At 38.1% G+C, this 19,583-nt stretch overlaps 2 protein-coding genes across 9 annotated transcripts in view; one reads left to right on the top strand and one right to left on the bottom strand.

Annotated features, from left to right (window-relative positions):
- The window catches only part of IQGAP2 (IQ motif containing GTPase activating protein 2), a 127,977-nt gene that overhangs the window by 88,755 nt on the left and 19,639 nt on the right, over positions 1-19,583 (top strand). For all 6 annotated transcript variants that reach the window (XM_035310050.1, XM_035310048.1, XM_035310051.1 and 3 more), the window contains 11 exons: positions 77-240; positions 8,051-8,141; positions 12,363-12,524; positions 13,562-13,704; positions 14,666-14,836; positions 16,338-16,421; positions 16,827-16,898; positions 17,015-17,084; positions 17,391-17,599; positions 18,289-18,438; positions 18,938-19,101. In XM_035310050.1, coding sequence (XP_035165941.1) covers positions 77-240; positions 8,051-8,141; positions 12,363-12,524; positions 13,562-13,704; positions 14,666-14,836; positions 16,338-16,421; positions 16,827-16,898; positions 17,015-17,084; positions 17,391-17,599; positions 18,289-18,438; positions 18,938-19,101 — 1,480 coding nt within the window. The remainder of the gene's footprint in view (positions 1-76; positions 241-8,050; positions 8,142-12,362; positions 12,525-13,561; positions 13,705-14,665; positions 14,837-16,337; positions 16,422-16,826; positions 16,899-17,014; positions 17,085-17,390; positions 17,600-18,288; positions 18,439-18,937; positions 19,102-19,583) is intronic.
- On the bottom strand, positions 1,907-6,377 carry F2RL2 (coagulation factor II thrombin receptor like 2). 3 transcript variants are annotated; one of them, XM_035310056.1, is made up of 2 exons: positions 5,821-6,377; positions 1,907-4,102 (listed from the first exon to the last, which is right to left on the bottom strand). In XM_035310056.1, the coding sequence occupies exons 1-2, from the start codon at positions 5,876-5,878 to the stop codon at positions 3,021-3,023; spliced, it is 1,140 nt and encodes a 379-aa protein (XP_035165947.1). In that variant the 5' UTR covers positions 5,879-6,377; the 3' UTR covers positions 1,907-3,020. The 3 variants fall into 3 exon arrangements, with proteins under 3 accessions (XP_035165947.1, XP_035165948.1, XP_035165946.1); XM_035310057.1 differs by having other exon boundaries at positions 1,907-4,036; XM_035310055.1 differs by having other exon boundaries at positions 1,907-4,108; positions 5,821-6,375.

The following is a 19,583-nucleotide window of genomic DNA, read 5'->3' as shown; positions in this document are numbered from 1 at the left end:
TTTGTTTGTATGTGAAACATGACAAAATATACCTTTCTTTGACAACTGCACTTGTAATAACCTTTTTATTTCATAGGAATTATTGCAATTGGCCACATTAATGAAGCAATTGACCAAGGAAATCCTGAGAAAACTCTAGAAACCCTACTTCTGCCCACAGCCAAGCTGCAAGATGTGAGACCAGAAAATGCAAGGCATTATCAAGATGTTCTGTACCACACCAAAGCACAGAAATGCAAGGTTAGAGCTTGGACTGTTGCATCTGTCAGAACTGAAATGCTGATTCTTTTTCCTTCATTCCCTGTTCCTGCAATGTTTTGATTAGTTGTGCCAACAGGGTGGTAAATAAATAAGCCAGTGACAACAATCTGTCACTGAATAATTTTTGAATACAACTTTTTCTGACTGACACAAGGGATTAATTTTCAATCAGTTAATACTAAGATGTATTCTACATCTGTTCTGTTTTTCTGCAAGGATCTAGTTACAAGACTGTCAGGCAGGTAGTTTTAATGTAGGCAGGAATCAACGTTTTTGCTACTAAGTATTCATTCAGTCATGCTGAAGAAGTCATTGTTAAAACCTCTAAGAAGTACTTTGAGGAGCCTTTGTTGCTTAAATCTGGGGGGTTGGGGGGGGAGGGGTAGGGGAGGTGGGGAGGGAATGTTGCAATAGAGGAGTCTTGTGCTTATTTCTCTTCTGTTCTTGTTATGCAACAAGATGCTGGCCATCATGTATGTGCCTTCAGCTTCAACCTATCTCAGCAGGACACTGGCATCTGCTTCCTCAAAAGCAGTGCCCTGGTTAACATCACAGCTCAGAGAAACATAAACACAGATCAGCCTTACTACTTGCAGGATGTGACTGAATGCAAGATTAGCCAAAGCTCATGGCACAGCATTTCATTTTTCCTGGTGTTTGAAAAGATGCCTAAAATTCACATGATATGTTCCTAATGTCAGCTGGAGTCTTGCACTTTGGTTTGTAAAAATACCCTCCAGCTACCTTGCTGCTACCTCACCTGTGGTACCTGCTATGAAATTGTGCATTTCTGTAAGCCACTGGCAGTTCTCTTGAACTTGGTGTAGCACATCTGAATTTCTTACTTAGGTTCCCATGTAAGCTCTGGTTTCACTTAGCACTGGATCCTGAAAAGCCTCCCCAGTGTTGTGTGCTGGGTATTTTTGTGTTTGTAGACTTTGTCAGCTACTTAAAACATGTAAGCATGTTCTTTTTTTTCTTTCCCACCTCATGATTTAAAAAAAAAAAAAAAGGCAATCTCCATGTTTATGGAGAAAGCAAGACCACTCTGTACAAATTCCCAAGATAAATATTCGGATATATTAACTTGACTTAATTACTTAAGTTAATTAATTACTTAATTAACTTAACTCCCACTGTCACATTCCCCCATTTGTGGTGGCCTTGGGTAAGTAAAATCTGCACCAAAACCTCCCAGTTCCCATTGTGGCTCTTAATCTCAGATCACACCTACTTGTTCTTTGCTTGAAGAAGAAAAAGCACATTTGGAATTTTATTCCTCTAACTTCATAGCTTCTAACAGCTCTCACAGCTGCTTCAAACAAAGTGTGTTCAAGCCCCAATGAAGAGAGAGCCTATGTTTAGGAAGTGTGTTATGTCTACCTGAAATGTTAAACAGATGTACCGTACTTTTGAATGCTTCCTAATTTTTTTATTTTTTTTATTATTATTATTATTTTTGAGTGATAGCTATGCAGGTTTTACAGTTAGGTTGGCAATTTTTATGTTTACAATTAATGAGTAACATCTGGATTATTTTAAAGTTATCCTAAAGTTACTTTGAGGGAAGGGCATGATTTTAACTAATGTAAATTAGGAGCCAGGAGAAATTGAAGAGGTAGAACCTTACCAGACTGCAGATTTCTTGGAGTCAATTTCTATTTTCCCCTGCAAATGATTTTATTTTTGAGTAAAGTTTCTTACAATACTATTATCAGTTGTAAAACACTTTTTTTTCTCATCACTGTCTTACATGGTTCAGTTCCAAACATGTACACCAACAACTGAGCTTGTTTATAGGAACTTGTACTCAGTATAGGAAGATCTTGAGTTTCTGTAAATGTCAAGTTAATTATTTGCTTTATTAATGTGGACAATTAATCATAACTTCCTTAAGGATTTGTAACACTAAGTATTTCCTGTGAGGATGTGGAAATATACAAAATACTACAATATAACTTCCCTGTCTTGCTTACCAAGCAAGAATAAAACTTGCCTGGATTCACACTGATAAGGGTTAGCTTCCAGCTGTCCTTGTGGATTATAGGAGTACAGGTGCTGACACAGTGGAAGAACAAGTCTCCAGAGCAAAGCTGGTTGAGCAGCCTCAGAGGAGATGCTTTCTTGGAAGTGTGTCAGGTTCCTTGTCTGTAGCTGTAGTTTCATTGCTCTTCCAACTGAATGGGATTCCAGCTCCTTATTTTTAACATCCAGTGCAGATTTGCTCTTGGTTGTGTGACAGGGAGCTTCTGCAGAGTTCTATAGCCCCTGAACACCTAGAAAGTGCTTTTACTTGTCCATGTTCCCACCAGACGAAAACATCATGTTCACTTCACTGTTCCTGCAGTGAATGTGAGCACAGAGATCATATGAAGTCTTTGGAAGTAATGAATGGACCTAAAAGTGCTGTTCAGATATGGATTCTTCTTCTGTTCAGAGGCTGTGGTGACTGTTACTCTAGTTTCTTCTTCATGGTCGTGAAAGTGATCTTCTCAGAAGAAAATGGAGATGCTCAGCCACTTCCTTGAATCTTGGTACACCAGACATTGTAACGCACATGATAAAATCAGAGTTGGAGAAGAGTATTTCTGAAAATGCTTCTTTGTGTGGTGTTTGGAAAGAAGTAAATTTTACTGAGGTCATGGTTTGTTTATCATCCTTAATTTTTTTTTTTTTAGGTTTAATTGTTACATCTGAGGTTTATTGCTACCTGGGTTAGTACTATACAAAATCATAATTCCAAAAATATAGAAACAAATTCATGCTTCCCTGGATATTTTAACCATAGTTAGGTAAATATTGGATTGACTTCTGATTTTGGACATCAGAAAATAAAGAAAAGGATCAAGACAACTGTTTAAGCTGCTAAGACATAAAGCAATTAGATAAAAAGAATACAACTCATCTGTGTTATAATAGTAATAATTGATATGATGGATAATTAGAATAATATTGCTTGGTACAAAGCAAATAGTAAAGATGGCAAGGATCAGAAGACTGACTTTAACATACCAGAACCATTCATGTGTTTTGAGTGTTCGTATGATTGAGACATAGCAGAAAATTATGATTGCAAGAGGTATTAAAAATCCAAAGATAGCTAAAGAAGCATAGTAGTAAAACTGGAAGGAAGATATAGTTTCACAGGCATTGTGCACATCATGGCACGTATAAATTCCCAGTTGTTTCACATAATAGCTCTGCTGCATTATGCAAAGTGGGAGCATGTACAAGAAAACGATGGTCCACACAGTAGCACAGACTGTGGTGGCATAAGTACGTTTTGGCAGGCTCTTGTAGGTGAAAGGGTGAACGATGGCCACATAGCGACTGACACTGATGCATGTGAGCAGCAAAATAGAGCAGTACATGTTGCCATAAAACACCACAGTTGTGGTTCGGCACATCATTTCTCCAAAAATCCAGTTGTTCCCATTGATGTGGTAAGCTATCTTGAATGGCAGCATGATGCAGAAGAGCAGATCCGAAATAGCCAAGTTTGTGTAGAGGATGGCAGTGCACACAGACCGGATCCTGAAGATCAGCATCCACAAGATGATGGCATTAGATGGTACACCCAATAAAACAGCACTGAGGTAGACAGTGGGTATCAGCTTGGTGCTCAGAGAACTTGTCAGGTACGCCAACGTGGTGTTGTTCACTTCTGTTAAAGTGGAGTCATTGGACTTTTTTGAAGAGCTTTTGTTTTCCTTGATATGGATGGTCCTTGTTTCCCCTTCTATAGCATGAGGGGGGATGTAATCATAGTCTCTTGCTGAAATTCCACGGAAAGTCTTGATAAGAGACACGGTTTTAATCGCGGAGCCATTCAGTGAAGAATCTAAAGCTTAAAGTTAATATTGTTAAAATAGGCAAACTACTGGATTAGGAATAAAATTCACCTTCAGGTAATGAGAAAAGCAAGCCTTTCCTTGTAAAAAGTGATTTGTGTTTAGAAGGTTTGGTAGTGTTCTTTGTTGCTTTAAGTTTTCATCTCAATTGTGCTCAAGAATAATCTGTGCTTTATTTGTAATTTCAAACTCATCTTTTAAAAATTAGTGTAAATTTAATGTTAATCTGACTTTTCTGAATAGTAGGTGTTTTCAATCTTTAGCAAAAATGTCACATTTGTGTAATTTACGTTTTTCACCTGTAAAGGTTTTTTGTCAGGTAGCAGCAATGTTTGTAATTTATGATAAAAGTTGATCAAGCCTTGGTGTAGGCTTGATCAGAATTTCCAAAGCAAACAGCAGTGCTATCCTTGTCACTTAGTGGATGAAATGTATGACAGCAAAAATGCAAAAAGAACTGCCTTGCTTAACATGGGCTGAAAATTTCAAATTATGAGAAAAAAATCATCTCACATACCAAATTAAGTTACTATTCTGTATTTTTTCAGCTTCTGACTAAAGGAAACCACATACTTCTTCACATACATGAAAAAAATGCAGTTAGTCCTGAAAACTGAATGTAAAAGTTTGGGCTGATATTAGATCAAACTTATTAGTATGAGTAAAATTTTTCATGCAGTAGGAACAGTCTCCATCAGTAAATAAAACTGATATGTGAGCAAAGCCACTGATGCTGGTTACCCTTTCTGATGCTTGTTTCTCAGTGCTTAGTAGCTAACTTTTTAAAGACATTAACATTTATAGATGAAGTATGAATGTGTTCAACACATGGTCTCAAAGTAATTTGTAAAATAGCTTTTGCAGAACAAACAGCAGCTTAATGAATTTTGTCATTGAAAAAAATGGTTGGTTGTGCTTAATGCCAAAAGACTTCACACAAAGCATCAGGCACGCATCTTGAAACTGGAATTCAGAAGTGAACTGAAATTTGGATGAAAACCTTTGAGTTTTTCTTTTACCATTCCAGACTGGAAAAGAACATGGAAAACAGCTTTAACCATGCTTAATTTTTTGTAACTGGTAGATTTATGGTAGAAAACTTTGAAATGATAATTAGTAGCCTGCATCCATTTCAGTAACTTTCTGGATGGTTAATAAAAAAAAAAAAAAAAAATTAGTCACTATTTAAAATGTTGTTATGCAATAATATATACAAACAATAACAACAAAAAGCAACAACAACAAACTTTTTTAAAAAGCTTAGTTTGAAAACAGGTCTAATTTTAGTAAGGAAAAAAATTGGGCTTACTCTTTGATCACATCCTTAAGTTATGTTTGTCAATAATTATCTGAGATTTTCCTTCTAATAACACAGTCTGAAGCTGTAATCTTGTTGAACACTTTAAAGCGGAAAGAACGTGACTCTATAGGTTTGAGTATTATATTGCTGTAGAAACATTAGAAGATGCCTTTTTAGTAAGGGTAGAAAGATCACTTAAATAAATCCTCTTATTAAAAGTGACTGAGGAAAGCAAAAGGTAATCCAAGATGTCACTGAAAGGAAATAGTAAAAGTCTGCCTAAAGTAAGCTTTTCTGGAGTGTAATAATGTCATGATATGTACAATCCATTTAAGCCAGGAAAGCACCAAAACTTCAAAAGCAAATATTATCAATTAAAACAGAGTACATGCAGAAAGGAGGACTCACCTGTAGTAAAAAGACTTGAGGTAAGAGAGAGAAGTCCAGCGAAAGCCAGTATCTTCATCGTAGTAGCTAAATCCGGATATGTGTATAATTAAAAAAAAAAAAAAAAAAAAAAAAAAAAAGTATTGCTGTTTTAGTTCATCTCAAGGTATTTTTGAGAGGATATTCTTCCTTCTGTAAGGGCCTAAAGAGTAATTGATCTGTTGTCCAGAAGCATCCTGTAGGCATGAGATTTATGGTGAGGATCTAGTTTGTTCTTTGTCTACTAGCAAGAGGGTGTGACGTATCCAAATATGCACACATGACTCAGTTTCAGCCTCTGCCCAACACAGATTAAATTGCTTTACAGCAGCAATTTAACTCTTAATTTACCACAACCCTGGTGGTGGGAGAGGAGGGGGAGAGCAGGTTCTGCTGGAATTTGTATGTACAGGTATCTGGGGAAAAACGTATTTTCTGGAAAAACTGAAGGCTGTGTTTACTTAAATGCTCAGAGGTCTCATCCACAGACTGAAATTCTGTATTGCTGAACTCTGTACCCTTCTTGGGTAGAAGCCAGGTTTGGGGAAGAGAGTAGAGATCTTGGTTTAGCAAATGCAGAGGTGAAAGAAAGCCACACAAATACACACATGCCTTAAGACAACTGTATACTGCCTCAGCTTCTCCCTACCTACCCAGCATGAGCAGCCTGTGCTCCTCTGACAGCATCCCACCCCAGCTGCCTGCTCTGTCCAGGCAATTGCCGCCCATCACGCACTCTGGAACCTTTACCCCATTTTCATTTGCTCTTTTTGTTGATCCCTTCCTCTTCCTCTGTTATTTTTTTCTTGAATGACAGAAAACAATGGCTTTCTTCCAGCAGACAAAATTAGTGTGAATCCTGGTCTGGCTTCCAAGCTAGTGGCAAGGCTCAACATAAGCAAGACTTGGCTTCAGAACAAAAATTGTATCTGTTTTTGTATTTAGTGTGTAGAAATTGGACACCAGATAAGGAATTCTTTTCAGTTTCGCAATCCTTTCCTATAAATCATCAGCTGTATTTTGTATGTACTCTCTCTCGTGTTAACCCTAACTTGCAGTGTGCGTCCACTGTCATACAATTGCCTGATACTGATTGATTTTATTTAGATATTTTGCTTATGTATTTGTTTACATATAATAGAAACAGAGGAGTCTTTGTTTTGCAACTTTTCCCCTCTTTTCTTTACCCTCATAATTTCTGCAGATAACAGGTTTATTGGATTTTTGGCTGAGAGTTGGTCCCTGTGACAATGGCATCCATTGTGAAGTTGTGTCTTTGTCCCCACAAAGTGTTTGGCCTTGAGACCCTTTCTGGCTTTTATTTTCTGAAGGATTTGTGTGTATATACTGTATCTTCATTAAACCAATGCATTGCTGTTTCTCTCATCTATTATAGATACGGCATGCTTCTTTCCTCTCTAGAAAGAACCTGGTACAACCCAGAGCTCCACTGGGGCCTGTCCATGCCTCCTTTGTGCCCACAATTCTTGGTGTAAACTTGTGCCTGTGGCTGTTTAAGCTGATTAATGCCTGCATGCTTCTGGACAGCGGTCCTGTCCATTGTAGTCATAGGCTGAAACTAGCAGAATTAAAAGGATTATTTTGTACCAAGCACCCTCTATTTTAACTTGGGTACAACGTCACCAAGCATGGTCAGCCTGCAGACAGTGAGACCTGCTCTGCCACTTAACTCGTGAAATATTTGCCACCTGAGCTAAGTCATCATTATTAAACCTGAGTTGTCTTTTTATGCCATCTTTTGCTTTTATTTTCTTATGTAACCTTTACTCATGTATACAGTCTTCCCATATAAGGGATTTGGGATGAATATCAACTTCCTGCATTCTCCCTTGTGCTTGTAGTGCTGGCTACTAACATTTTGATATATGTAATGCTTTATTTAATTGATTTATTTAATTACATTGCTTATGCATTACAGAAATTGAAACAATTCCAGCTCTGCTCAAAATCTTTCCCACCTTTAGCAGGGCGGAGTCTTTTACATGTGAAAGCTTGGAGAACTTTTATTGAGAAATAATTTATTCTAGTCACTAAATGGAATATGAACTTGTTTTATTGCTCATTTTAAGTGGTAAAAATTACTTTTTAATGCCCAAGGGCTTTGCAAGGGAAGTCTGTGCATGAGCTCTATCTGTATGTTCAGACACTTATAATTCAGTTTTCATAAGGCTTTTCTCTCTCTTTTTTACAGGAAACCCAGGATGAATCAGCAGTGCTATGGCTGGATGAAATACAAAAGGGAATCATTGATGCCAATAACAATATAAAAGAAGCTGAAATCTGTAAGTATTAAGGTGCATCTCTATTCCTCTTGTTCTTAGTCTAGAAAAAGTGAAATATTCGGTAATTTTTTCTCCACTTTAGGGAAGTGTGGCATCTTTTAAATACACTGAAAGAAAAAAAAATAAATACATGTTCTTTGTCATGATGAAGTTAGGATGACTTAAATCTGAAGAACATTTTTGGGTTTGAAGTGGTAAACCTTAAACTTCAGTTAATAATTTAGTGGGCTTGGTTATATAGGTTAACATGACCAAGATTTACAGTGTCAGTGTACTTTCATAATACTTGTAAAACAGAAGAAAATGATAACAGGAAGACATGAAAATTGTTAAATATTTATAACTTCTCTTATTTCAATATGATATCTTTTATTAAGTGCTAACAAATAAAAATTACTTTGGGCCAGCACAGATCTGTCAAGGTTGTCAGCTTGAGTTTCAGGGCTGCCTCACCTTTTGCTTGAGTTGGCTCTGGTGGGAGAGGGGGTGAGCCCCTTGTGTGAGTGAGTCTGCAGCACTTTCTTTTGCATCCCGAGAGGCTGTGGAATACAACTGCTGAACTCATTGTGCTGCTGCAGTGCTGCACTCAGCCCTCATTAACGTAGTGCTGTAATTTGTTTACTTACGGGCATGCTATGTCAGTAGTTAGTGCTTTGAAAGTTGTGGGTGGAAGAACACATACGCAGCCAGCTATTACAAAACTAAATCTTCTATCCCTGCTATGGAAACGATGAATTCAATGTTACTGTTCTAGAGTTGATTTGCAGTCCTAATTCAATCAGTCAGATATACTGAAAACACGTGAAGGAATTTAATTGGTCACACATCTAAGAAAAGCATCTGGCTTGTGTTTTTTTGAGGCAGAGTTAGATGCACATATGTTGTCCAAACTGAGCTCTTGTAATTGGAGGTGCTGATACCCATTTTTTTCCACAAAAGAAGGTTCATTTCAATACCACCCAGAGGCGTGAGAAAGCCTCACGAAACATCTGAGCTCAGAGAAGGGAAGGAAATGCATAGCTTATAAACAGATGTGAACTAAAGCTAAAGAGTGACTTGAAAACATGCTTGTTTGTGTCTGCTGCTGTAAGAACCTTACATATATATCACATATATTGTGTACAGAAATTAGTTCAGCATTATGTATATAATAGTACCATACGATGTTGAAAAAGATAAGCTATTGCTTTACATAGCAGTTGTTTCCGTAATATCTTCCTCACATAATTGGTGCCACTATTTTTGTAGCAAATGCACAGCTTTTCATAAACAAGTATGATCAGTAGAACTACTTTAACAAGTGCCTAGTGGAAATAATTACTAAACTCCTGTACTCTGCCCTCTGGGTCGAAACGGAGCAGTGTCAGCACAGCACCTTCTTCAGAAGTGCTCTAAGATTTTGGAGCTAAACACTGAAGTTTAAAACTTCCCCATGGCACAGAACCTGGTACTCACTATAATGAATGCATCCTGTTTCAGGAAGTTAACATGTTGTGTTCACATAGTCTAAACTTGAAAAACTAAACTAATTCCCAACTTGGAAATTAACTTTCGTTTCGATCTATCTCAGAGAAGCTATTTTTGAAAGACAGACAATTTCCTCCCTACCACAAAGCTTGTGTACAAAAGAAAAGGCAGTATAAGAAGGGTTTGTTTCAGTTAGGACAAAATGTATATTTTGTATGATAGCTGCAGTAATGCTATGTTACATGACAGCTGCAGTAATGGCAATAGCAGTCAAGTAAGAGAAGGTACTGGCAGCTATACTGGAACCATCTTGATCCTTTTCCAAGGCATTTTAATGCCTTGTAGAAATATTAAATACTGCAATATTAAAACTTTATAAGGCCTTTATAAACTGCCAGCCCTGTCGGTAAAGGACTCTATCTTGTATCTTCCTTTAGGAAGACGTGTTCAGAAGAGACTGGTGTGCTTCCTAATTCTTTGTGGTGTTTGCTGTGGAATTTGGATTATCTTACTTTTTGTCTTGAATCAGTCCAAACCCTGTACTCCTTGTCCAATAAGAGATCAAAACAAGATGGGCAGAATAGTAGCTGTATACCATAGCACCCTTCAGGAAGAGATATCATTACAGACATTCAGCTTTGCATAGGAAGGGGTTGTCAAAGCAGGGTCTGCCTCTTGAGAGCTGTTTTATAGAAAAGGGTTGATCTTTGGCCCTGCTGAGAGCCCAAGCTTATCGCAGTGGGCAGCTGCATCTTTGTGTATCTTAGCTTCTTGGAGGGAGGATGGATGTGGAAGAGCCCTTAATAGTGCTTATCTGCTGCTGAGATCCTGACTGCTGCAGAAGTAGGTCCATGCACTGACAGCCTGCCCCTCTCCTGCAGTCGAGGATAGTTAAATTTCACATAGCTTATAATTTCACAAAGTCACATGGCCCTTCTTTAGAGCAGCAGCAGCAGAATGAAGTGTTCGTACACCAGTACAAACAATTCCCATTGAATTGATATTTTTTCCCCACTGTTTTTCTTATGCTTTTATTTTAGAAGAAAAACATGATTAGCTCAAAGATGAGGGGGAAAAACAGGCAGCAGGGGTTTTATAGAAATAACTCTAAGCTAGGTTGTGTGTTCTTTTGTCTTTGTAGCAATAGCTTCCAGCACCCCTAACTAGAGGACAAAAAGGACAGAGAAAAATATTCAACTACTGGTGACAAGAGCTGAGGAGGTGGATGGGATGTGCTTGATTAGGACTGAGCTACTTGGGCCAGCAGCATGTTACACTGCTGGTAATGTGCTGCTTCCCAGTCTGCTTACTCCCAGCTGAGGCTGTATGCCTGGGTACTGCGATACCACAGATGCAGTAAAAGTCATGCCTACCCTTGCTTGGCACAGGGCTGTTTCTTTTGAAGCACAGAAACATGGCAGCATATGATCTGGTAGAGGTGGTGTGGTGTTGTGTGTTCACGTTGTTTCTCAGCTGGCTGCCACCTTATGTGGAGATGGATCTGTTTCTGCCCAGACAAAGGTGATTGTACCCTTTCCACTCTAATCAAAGTAACCACAAAGGAAAACTGTATTTTTGCTGAAACATTCTCCTGCTAGCTCAGGTCCACCCATTGCCTCCTGTATGTAGGCCAGGTCTCACTACTGACGCTGAACTGCCTTTTGTGGCAGCTGTGGGTGGAAAAATGTGTGTAAGTCAAGCAATGAACATAGAGAGGGACCTTTCTTGTATTAATCCAAGTACACACAAGGAAAGGTGTTTGGTGCTGTAGTCTGGAGAGCAGCTGTAGCAAGCAAAGGTACCTGGATTCACTTAAGCAAGTATACAATACAGATATTCTAGCTGTGTGTCTTTTTGCTTGTTCCTTGGTGGACGTATCTTGAATTTAGATGTTAAGGAACACCATTTAAGATCAGAGTAGTGGTTTCTAAGCAGTGCTGCATACAATTTCATTGTGTAAGGCACTTTGAAGTGTGGTGTGCTGCTGCATGTTGTCAGGGGTGGTGTTATCAGCCCCTCTGGTGACCATGAGACCTGCACAAAGAAAAGTACATTTAGGAAGCTCTGATCTGGAGCATGGGTAACTTCATGTAACTTGGAAGTTTGAACATGTCTCACAGCATTGCTTTTATGTGCCCTGAAAGCAAACGCTGCATTGCTGGCAAACTCAAGGGCATTGCCTCATCAGCTTTAGACAAGTTTCACATTTAAGGGGATGATGACAAAGGGTTTCTTCAGGATCCTGACTAGGATGTTGGCACGGTGTTGCAAAACTTTGCTCAAGACAAATGGAACTTATTCCTATTTTTCACAGTAAAATTGAATGTTAAGATCTACAGCTTGTAACACAATGACCTGCTGCATCTCTAGCAGGCTCCTGGGTGATCTGCTGGTTATGGTCCCACCTGTTGGGCAGGCTAAGTTAGAAAACCTGCCATCCTCAGCTACTGCCCCTGGTGTCATCTGGTGTCCCAGTTGGTGAGGAGCAACTCTGCCCTCAGAGCGCTCTGTCACACTGTGACTACATCCCTGCCTAGGTTCAAGGCACACTTTCTAACAAGCCTGCTGTTCCCTGAAATACTCTTCCTTATGAGCACAGAGGAGACTAGAAAGAAGTGAGTCACTGGATTGCTGTGTGGGGCATGCTGACTGTGTGCAACCATCCTAGAAGTCCATTATCAAAGTTGCTAGTGGTTAGCATTGTGGGTATGTAGAGTACAACATTTAATTTTCTCCATCATTGTCTTTCCCTAGTGGCCGCTGGAATATCATTGATTAACAAGAGCTTGGAGAAGGGTGACTCACAATCAATCCCGAAGATACTACAGTCAAAGTTCGGATTACGGATTGTTTCAGAATGTGCCGAAACTTACTTCAAGAACCTCTCTGAAGCCAAGAAGCTGAAAACTAAAGATGGTAAAAGCCATCCTGAACAGAAAATTTTCACATTTCCCTGACACTGAGGCAATTGGAAAAATAGTACAAAAGGCTTACCTAAAATCACTGTAAAGTGAGGAATGTGGTTGACAATTTTTGGAATATATTGAGAAATTTGTTATAGTTGCCTAAGTGCATTTTACATGATGGTGAACTGTTCTGTGCATCATCCAGAGCCCACTGCATGCTGAGGAATATCTACTTAGTTCCAGAGTCTAGCTAAGATCAAAGTAGCCTCAGAGAGAATTCAGGGCATCTTCTCTGACCATCAATAGACTAGTCTGTCCTCTCAGAAAACCACATTACTCTTTGATTATTTTTTTTTCCCTGTTAGCAGACAAAGGAAAGGGTTAGACTGCACACTTCAGCCTTAGGACTACTGTCAAAGGTCAGGCTCTGCCAGAGTGTCCATGACCCATTTATGGACCCTGTGGTTTGCCTGAGCAGCAGATATCAGTAACACAAGTTTGGAGAGGTCATTTTGCACAATTGACCTTAGCAGCTTTACTTTTTTTTTTTTTTTTTTTTTTTGTCCATGAGGAAATGATTTTTTTCCTGCCTTTCAGGATGCAGTGTTGTTTACTGAAGCACTAAACAAGGCAACGACATGGACATAGGAAATCTCTGTCGGGAGCTAAGTGTTAATGAGGCCCAGCGTCTGGCCAGAAGACGGCAAAAATATTTTCCTAAATAATCTGTTCTAATAGTGAGTGATGATGGAAGATGTGGCATACACTGTTTCAGCAGCAAGCACCAAGTTGACATGTATTTTTGCAAAGCTGACTATGGATTAATATAAACCTCACAGCGGTTTTGTTTTAGGAGAATGATACTGTCCAACAGAATAAGATATTTTGAAAATATTCTTACTACAAAATTGGCCAAAACATATAGTGCCTTTTTGTATAAAATTGCTCCATAGCAAATGTAGAGATAGGGATAGAATGAGGAGAGCTGTAACTTACCAGTGCAAAAGGACACAAACATATGCAACTGACAGCATGTATTGCTTTCAGATTCTACAGAAAGTCCATGGATTAAGCTTGTAATGAAAAATATGTATGATTACTACTACAATGTGGAAACCGAGGAAGGTACCTGTGCTGCCCCTGGAGGAGTTGTACCAAAAACTTCTTGGTTAACTGGTGAAGAAATCCAGGTAGATGGCTAAAATATTTGCTTTGACTGCAGACATAAAGTGTAAACACTTGAGGGATAGATAGCAAGACATGGCAATATCAAAGGAGGAGGCTCTGCTGGGTGAGACTGAAGATCGTTTTGGTTCTGTATCTGCTCCTTAAAATATCAACATCTGATGTCTGAGACAATAGTAATGGCACAGCCTCCTGTTTTATATATCCTAATGATATGGGGCTCCCCAGTTGATGGTTACAGCATTGTTTTTAATAGCCACTAGTAGACACTTACAGAGGAAAGTCTGACTGCTTTTTGTATGCTTTCAAATTTTTTCAAATTTTCTTCAGCATTCCTGTGTCTCCAAGTACAATAAGATGTGTGAAAGTTAAACCCACTTGCTGTGGAGATTTTGCAATAACATGAAATACAACTTAAATTACTGGATCACACAACCTTCTGTGCATTTTTTTTGTATTCTGATGTAGCTCATATAGGATACTGGTTTACTCTGCTGCACAGACAGCTCAAGTCACCATAACAGGTCCTTCAGAAATTCTGACTGCAACACTACTTAAGTGTGTTTCTATATACAAAGCTCCCTGATTTGGTAGATATTTCTAGATATGACTTCTTCAAAAAACACTTGAAAGTAGGAAAGCAGAACTCTGAATCCTAAGATTTAAAAATAAATAAATAAATAACTTTCTCAAAGTAGCATGTCCAGATGGTTAACTCAGGCTTGAAAGGAGTTCATACCCCTCATAAAATTCAATGGCAGCAAATTAGCTCTTCATACTGACTAAAGTTTAGGGGTAAGTTGTAGGGGTTCAGATATGATGAACATAATACGGGTGGAGAGAATACAGGACAGATTCCAGAATGGTTTTGTCCTTAGGTTTTGTTGTTGTTGTTTTGTTTAATTTCTTTTTTTTTTTTTTTCCTTAGCTCCTTTTAAATGACCTTTTTCTGTGATCTCTTAACAGAGCATTGTTGGGCAAGTCACAGCAGATTACAATCGGGAGCAGCTTTGGCTTGCTAATGAAAATCTGATTGTTCAGCTGCAAGCCCGAGCAAGGGGATACTTAGTCAGAAAGAATTATCAGGAGAGAAAAGCATACCTCCAAAGCCAGGAACCATCTGCCATCAAAATACAGGTATCGTATTAGAATGAGAATGTAATCTGGCTTGGGCAACTATCTGCATGTGAGTGATTAAGTGGTGTATCACTACTGAAAACAGGCTGCTAATAACAAATTTCTCAAATCAGCAATTCAGACTTCTAATTCTGCAAATGTGTTCCTGTCCTAGTTGGAATAACTACAGTTTTAAATAGAATACTTCCAGTTTTCAAATAATAGATCGTATCCACATGCAATCTAAGCCACTTCAATGGGAAAAGCTCAGAAATGCATAGCCTTGGCTTTATTCTGAGGCGTTCAGGTCTTGCATGGTATACCTAACCAAGACTGGATGAGATTGGAATATATTTGTTGGGTATTGAAGCAAAAATTCCTTGGCAAAACATGACTTATGAAATACATTAAATTCTAGACTATCCCAACTTGGAAGTGGTTTGCCTCTGTTCCATGAAGTCATAACTTGGCAGGGAGTGGCAGATGCCCTGGTATCATCAGTCTCTGGCAGTGTTACTTGGATGTCTTCTGTTTGTTGAACTCCAAAATAATCATTAAAAAAAACATTTCTGTGTGCTGGGAGTGTGAACACTCAAATGCATGCACAGTGGTTTTAAATGGTTTAGAAACAATTTATTTAACTCTTGAAGAACAGTTAACAAAATAACCTTTACAAAATTATAGGCAAATGTACAACTGATTATTTTGGTGTCTATAGTAACAACTTAAAAATTAATGATGATAAATACTAGTAGCTCTTATCTGGATTGGGTTTGCACTTCCCTACATTGTGTCTGGGCACAGTAAAGTCATGCGCTGCTGTTTGAGTAATTCATGGCCTTTGAAGAGGTTCAAAACTGAGGAGAAATTTAGGTATATGAAGTTCTTATCTGATAGTTTTCTATGAGCATTAAAAGAGATGGGCTGTGAAAAGCCAACAAGTGGAGGACTAGGCTGATGTCACTGGTTGGATATACAAAAGACACATTATGGTAAACGCTGAGAACAGCTAAATGATCTGTGTTGCTGAGGTCCTTGCCGAAAGTTTAATTTGAGCTAGCAGATGGAGAGCTGAATAAGGGAATTGGCAGGTTGTCGTCTGGGGTACAAGGCGATGACCCTGAATTTCTCAGAAAGACCACAGACTTTAGGAGACCAGGACAAGAACAATGTGGGTTCCATTAGGTAAAGCAACAGCTCTGGGATGCAATGGGCAAGAAGAGGGAGGCTGGGTCTTCCTGTGTGAGGGAAGAAGCTAATGACTGGGATGTTAAAGGTGTACTGGTGATAAGAGTAAGGATGGCTTCAGGGGAAGGAAGGAACTGGTATTGGACAACAGTTCTAAAACTGGCCCAAATTGGAATGAAATATGTCAGGGCACCTTAAAAATATAAGCAAGATTACATTTATCTCTTTACTGTAAAGGCTATTTTTCTGTGTAACATACACACAGAAATTGCTAACAATGTTTATGTAGACTTAAATATCAGTCTCTTATTAACAATGTCTCCATATAAAACAGGCTTTCTGGAAAGGATTCAAACAAAGGAAAAGCTACGTTGACAGATTAAAGGTGCTTCAAGGCAACGTTGGTGCTATTGTCAAAGTAAGACTCCACTCTGCTTCTGGGTCTGAGTATTCTTCATCCCTTGACTTGGTTCTCTGGTGCCTGGGAATCTGAGGCTAGCAGCAAAAAAAAGAATGGGCTTGTGCTCCAGAAATTTACGTGGTACTGAATGTCAATTGACAGCTTTAGTAAATAGAAAGCTTCTTGAAAGCTGTGTGCTTGACTTCTATAAGGCTTTGAGCTGGAGTGGATCATAATAGATTTTCTTACACTTCTCTTTCTATAATACTAAGTTAGAGAATATTGGAGATATATACCACAAGCACATGAGACCAGCAAGCCTACAAGAGAGGACTGTCAGATACAAATTTAAAACACATGCACTCAGATACACACATACAAATCATTTGTGCAGAATGTGTTAAATTTTTATTTAACTTTCAGATTCAGTCATGGGTCAAAATGTGGCTAGCAAAGAGAGCTTACAGGAAGCGGCTACAATACTTCAAGGATCATGTAAGTCCTTTTTCTTCATTTTGAACATGGAGCAGTAAATAGGGTAATATGTCTACATGCACATTTTAGAAATAGGTCCTAACTTGATTCTTTTGCTTTATCTTTGTATGTTACAGAATGAAGAAATTGTGAAGATACAAGCATTTCTCAGAGCAAACAAAGCCAGGGAGGACTACAGAACGCTAAGTAAGTGGTAATGGTTATTTGTTATATGTCTGGGAAGTATGTCACTGTGTGTCACTTTAAAAAAAAAAAATCATTTAAGATTTCTTAGTTTCCTATTCCCTTCAAAAGCAGGTGCAAACAGTTGGAAACCAGTTGTGTTTTACCTATACTATTTTACATACTTGTACTTAGACTGTATGATAAATATTCAGTTCATGCTATAACCTTTCTGCAGTTCAGTTTTTCCTACACTGTAATCAGTTTCCCAAGAGTTTTACACGTGTTTAGTAATGTGTTAACTAACAAGCCAATTTTCTTCAACTATAGTTGGTGCTGAAAATCCACCCTTGCCTGTCCTGTGCAAATTTGCCTACCTCTTGGACCAAAGTGACTTAGATTTTCAAGAAGAACTGGAAGTAACAAGATTAAGAGAAGAAGTAGTTACAAAAATACGATCCAACCAACAGCTGGAAAAGGACTTGAACTTAATGGATATAAAGATTGGGCTGCTGGTGAAAAACAGAATCACTCTTCAGGTCAGCAGACTGTTCAAGTTTACTTAGTAACATACACTGACCACTTCTCTTTGTTAGAGCTCACAATTAAAGAAACACACAGTGGTTGATGTTGGAAGTGACCTCTGGAGGTCACCTGTCCAGCTCAAGCAGGTCTACCTAGAGCAGGTTGTCCAGGTCCCTCTAGTTGGCTTTTGAAGATCTCCAAGGAGGGAGACTCCACAACCTGTGACAATGCTTGGTCACCCTCAATTAGTTACAATACTAGCAAATGAAGCACTTGCTTTGCTTGTCTTAAGTAATCTCGTCAGAATAGCTTGCGTGAGAAGTTGCTCTTTTGTCCTGAGTGGTATTTCTGTTTGCTACTGAATGTCACTTTGTTTTGCTACTTTAGACAACAATAATTATTTGGCAGACTTAAAGCATTTTAGTAGAATGGAGTAGTCTTCTGATCATATTTGCGAGATTGTTCATTAAATAATGAATGAGTCTATACATGAGATCAGATTTCCCAGACAGTCACTGTTGGCAAGCCATACTCGTGGCAAAATAAAAATGTTCAGAAGACCAGCTAGTGAATAAAGTAGCAAAAAGTACAAAGCTGCTAATAAATGACCTCATAGCAACATATAAAATAGTTGGAAAAAAATGTAATTTTTTCTGATTTGCCTTTTACATTTATATATAATATAAACCTTTGATCATTGCAGGATGTGGTATTGCACAGTAAGAAACTTAACAAAAAGAGCAAAAATCAGCTAGAAGAGATGGTTATGATTGACAAACAAGGTATCAAAGGCTTGAGCAAAGAGAGAAGAAAAAAGCTGGAGGCATATCAACATTTATTCTACCTTTTACAGGTAAGTCTTACAGTAAAAATTAACATGACAGTAAATTGCTAAAGAAAAAAAAGTATATTGCTTGCTCTATTTTAGCAATGTCAGTAGTGGTTATGAAAAGATTTCCACAGGACTGTTGTATGTAGACCATGGTAAATACTATCTTGATCTTCTAATGTTTCCTGCAATTGAGAAAATCCATGCTGTCCTTAAACTGTGCAAGAAATATAGATGCTTTATTGTTGAGAATAACTTCAGACCATACTGAAAACAAAGAAATGTTTTCTTCCATATATCTCTTAGTCCATGTGAATTACTGTTAGTTTTAGCCTTCATTGTATGTGGTGGAAAGGAAGCTGTCTGCTAAGCAGCTTAGAGCATATAACAAATTATGTGCCCTTCCAATTAATCACATCTCATCTAAAATTTTCTAGAAGCTCAGATCTTCCCAGGGCAGATGCCCTTTGTAGGGATGGTTTATCTCAGAAAATAATGTTCAAATAATTTGTTTGTTTTATAGACTAATCCCATGTATCTGGCGAAGCTGATTTTCCAGATGCCTCAAAACAAATCAACCAAGTTTATGGATACAGTCATCTTCACTCTCTACAACTATGCCTCTAATCAGCGTGAAGAATATCTGCTTCTCAAACTCTTTAAAACTGCTCTAGAAGAGGAAATAAAGTATGTGCATTTAGTATAAGACCTTAGTTAATTTGTCTGACAGGCATTTCAGTAAATTCTTCATACCTAAAAGAATTTGATGGTTACATTTTTAATTGCTGTAACACCATATATATAATTTTTAGTGGAGAATTTTGCTTTCAAGGTAATAATTTACCCTGAAAATTAAATAATAAACCCTGTAAAATTAACACTTCAATTCAGAAAAATCTTCCTATGTTGAAGAATATTTTTGTGATAGTAGTCACTTCAGAGAGGGGAAAAAAAAGGGCTCTCTTGCTTTTTGTGATTGAGTATTTAAGGGTGAGGAAAGTCTTTTTTTTTTTTTTTCTGCATAGGTATGTATTCTGAAAGTGTAGTGAAGATGGTAGTTTTTCAAAAAAAAAAAAAAAAATCCCAACACCTTGTTTTATGCACTTAACAGGCATTTGGGCCCTGATTTCACAGAATCACAGAATAGTCTAGGTTGGAAGAGACCTCCA

The sequence above is a fragment of the Oxyura jamaicensis genome, chromosome Z (assembly GCF_011077185.1).
Source record: "Oxyura jamaicensis isolate SHBP4307 breed ruddy duck chromosome Z, BPBGC_Ojam_1.0, whole genome shotgun sequence".
Classification (NCBI taxonomy): Eukaryota; Metazoa; Chordata; class Aves; order Anseriformes; family Anatidae; genus Oxyura; species Oxyura jamaicensis.
Note: the sequence above shows the minus strand (reverse complement) of the source record. Positions and strands in the feature narration are given on the sequence as shown.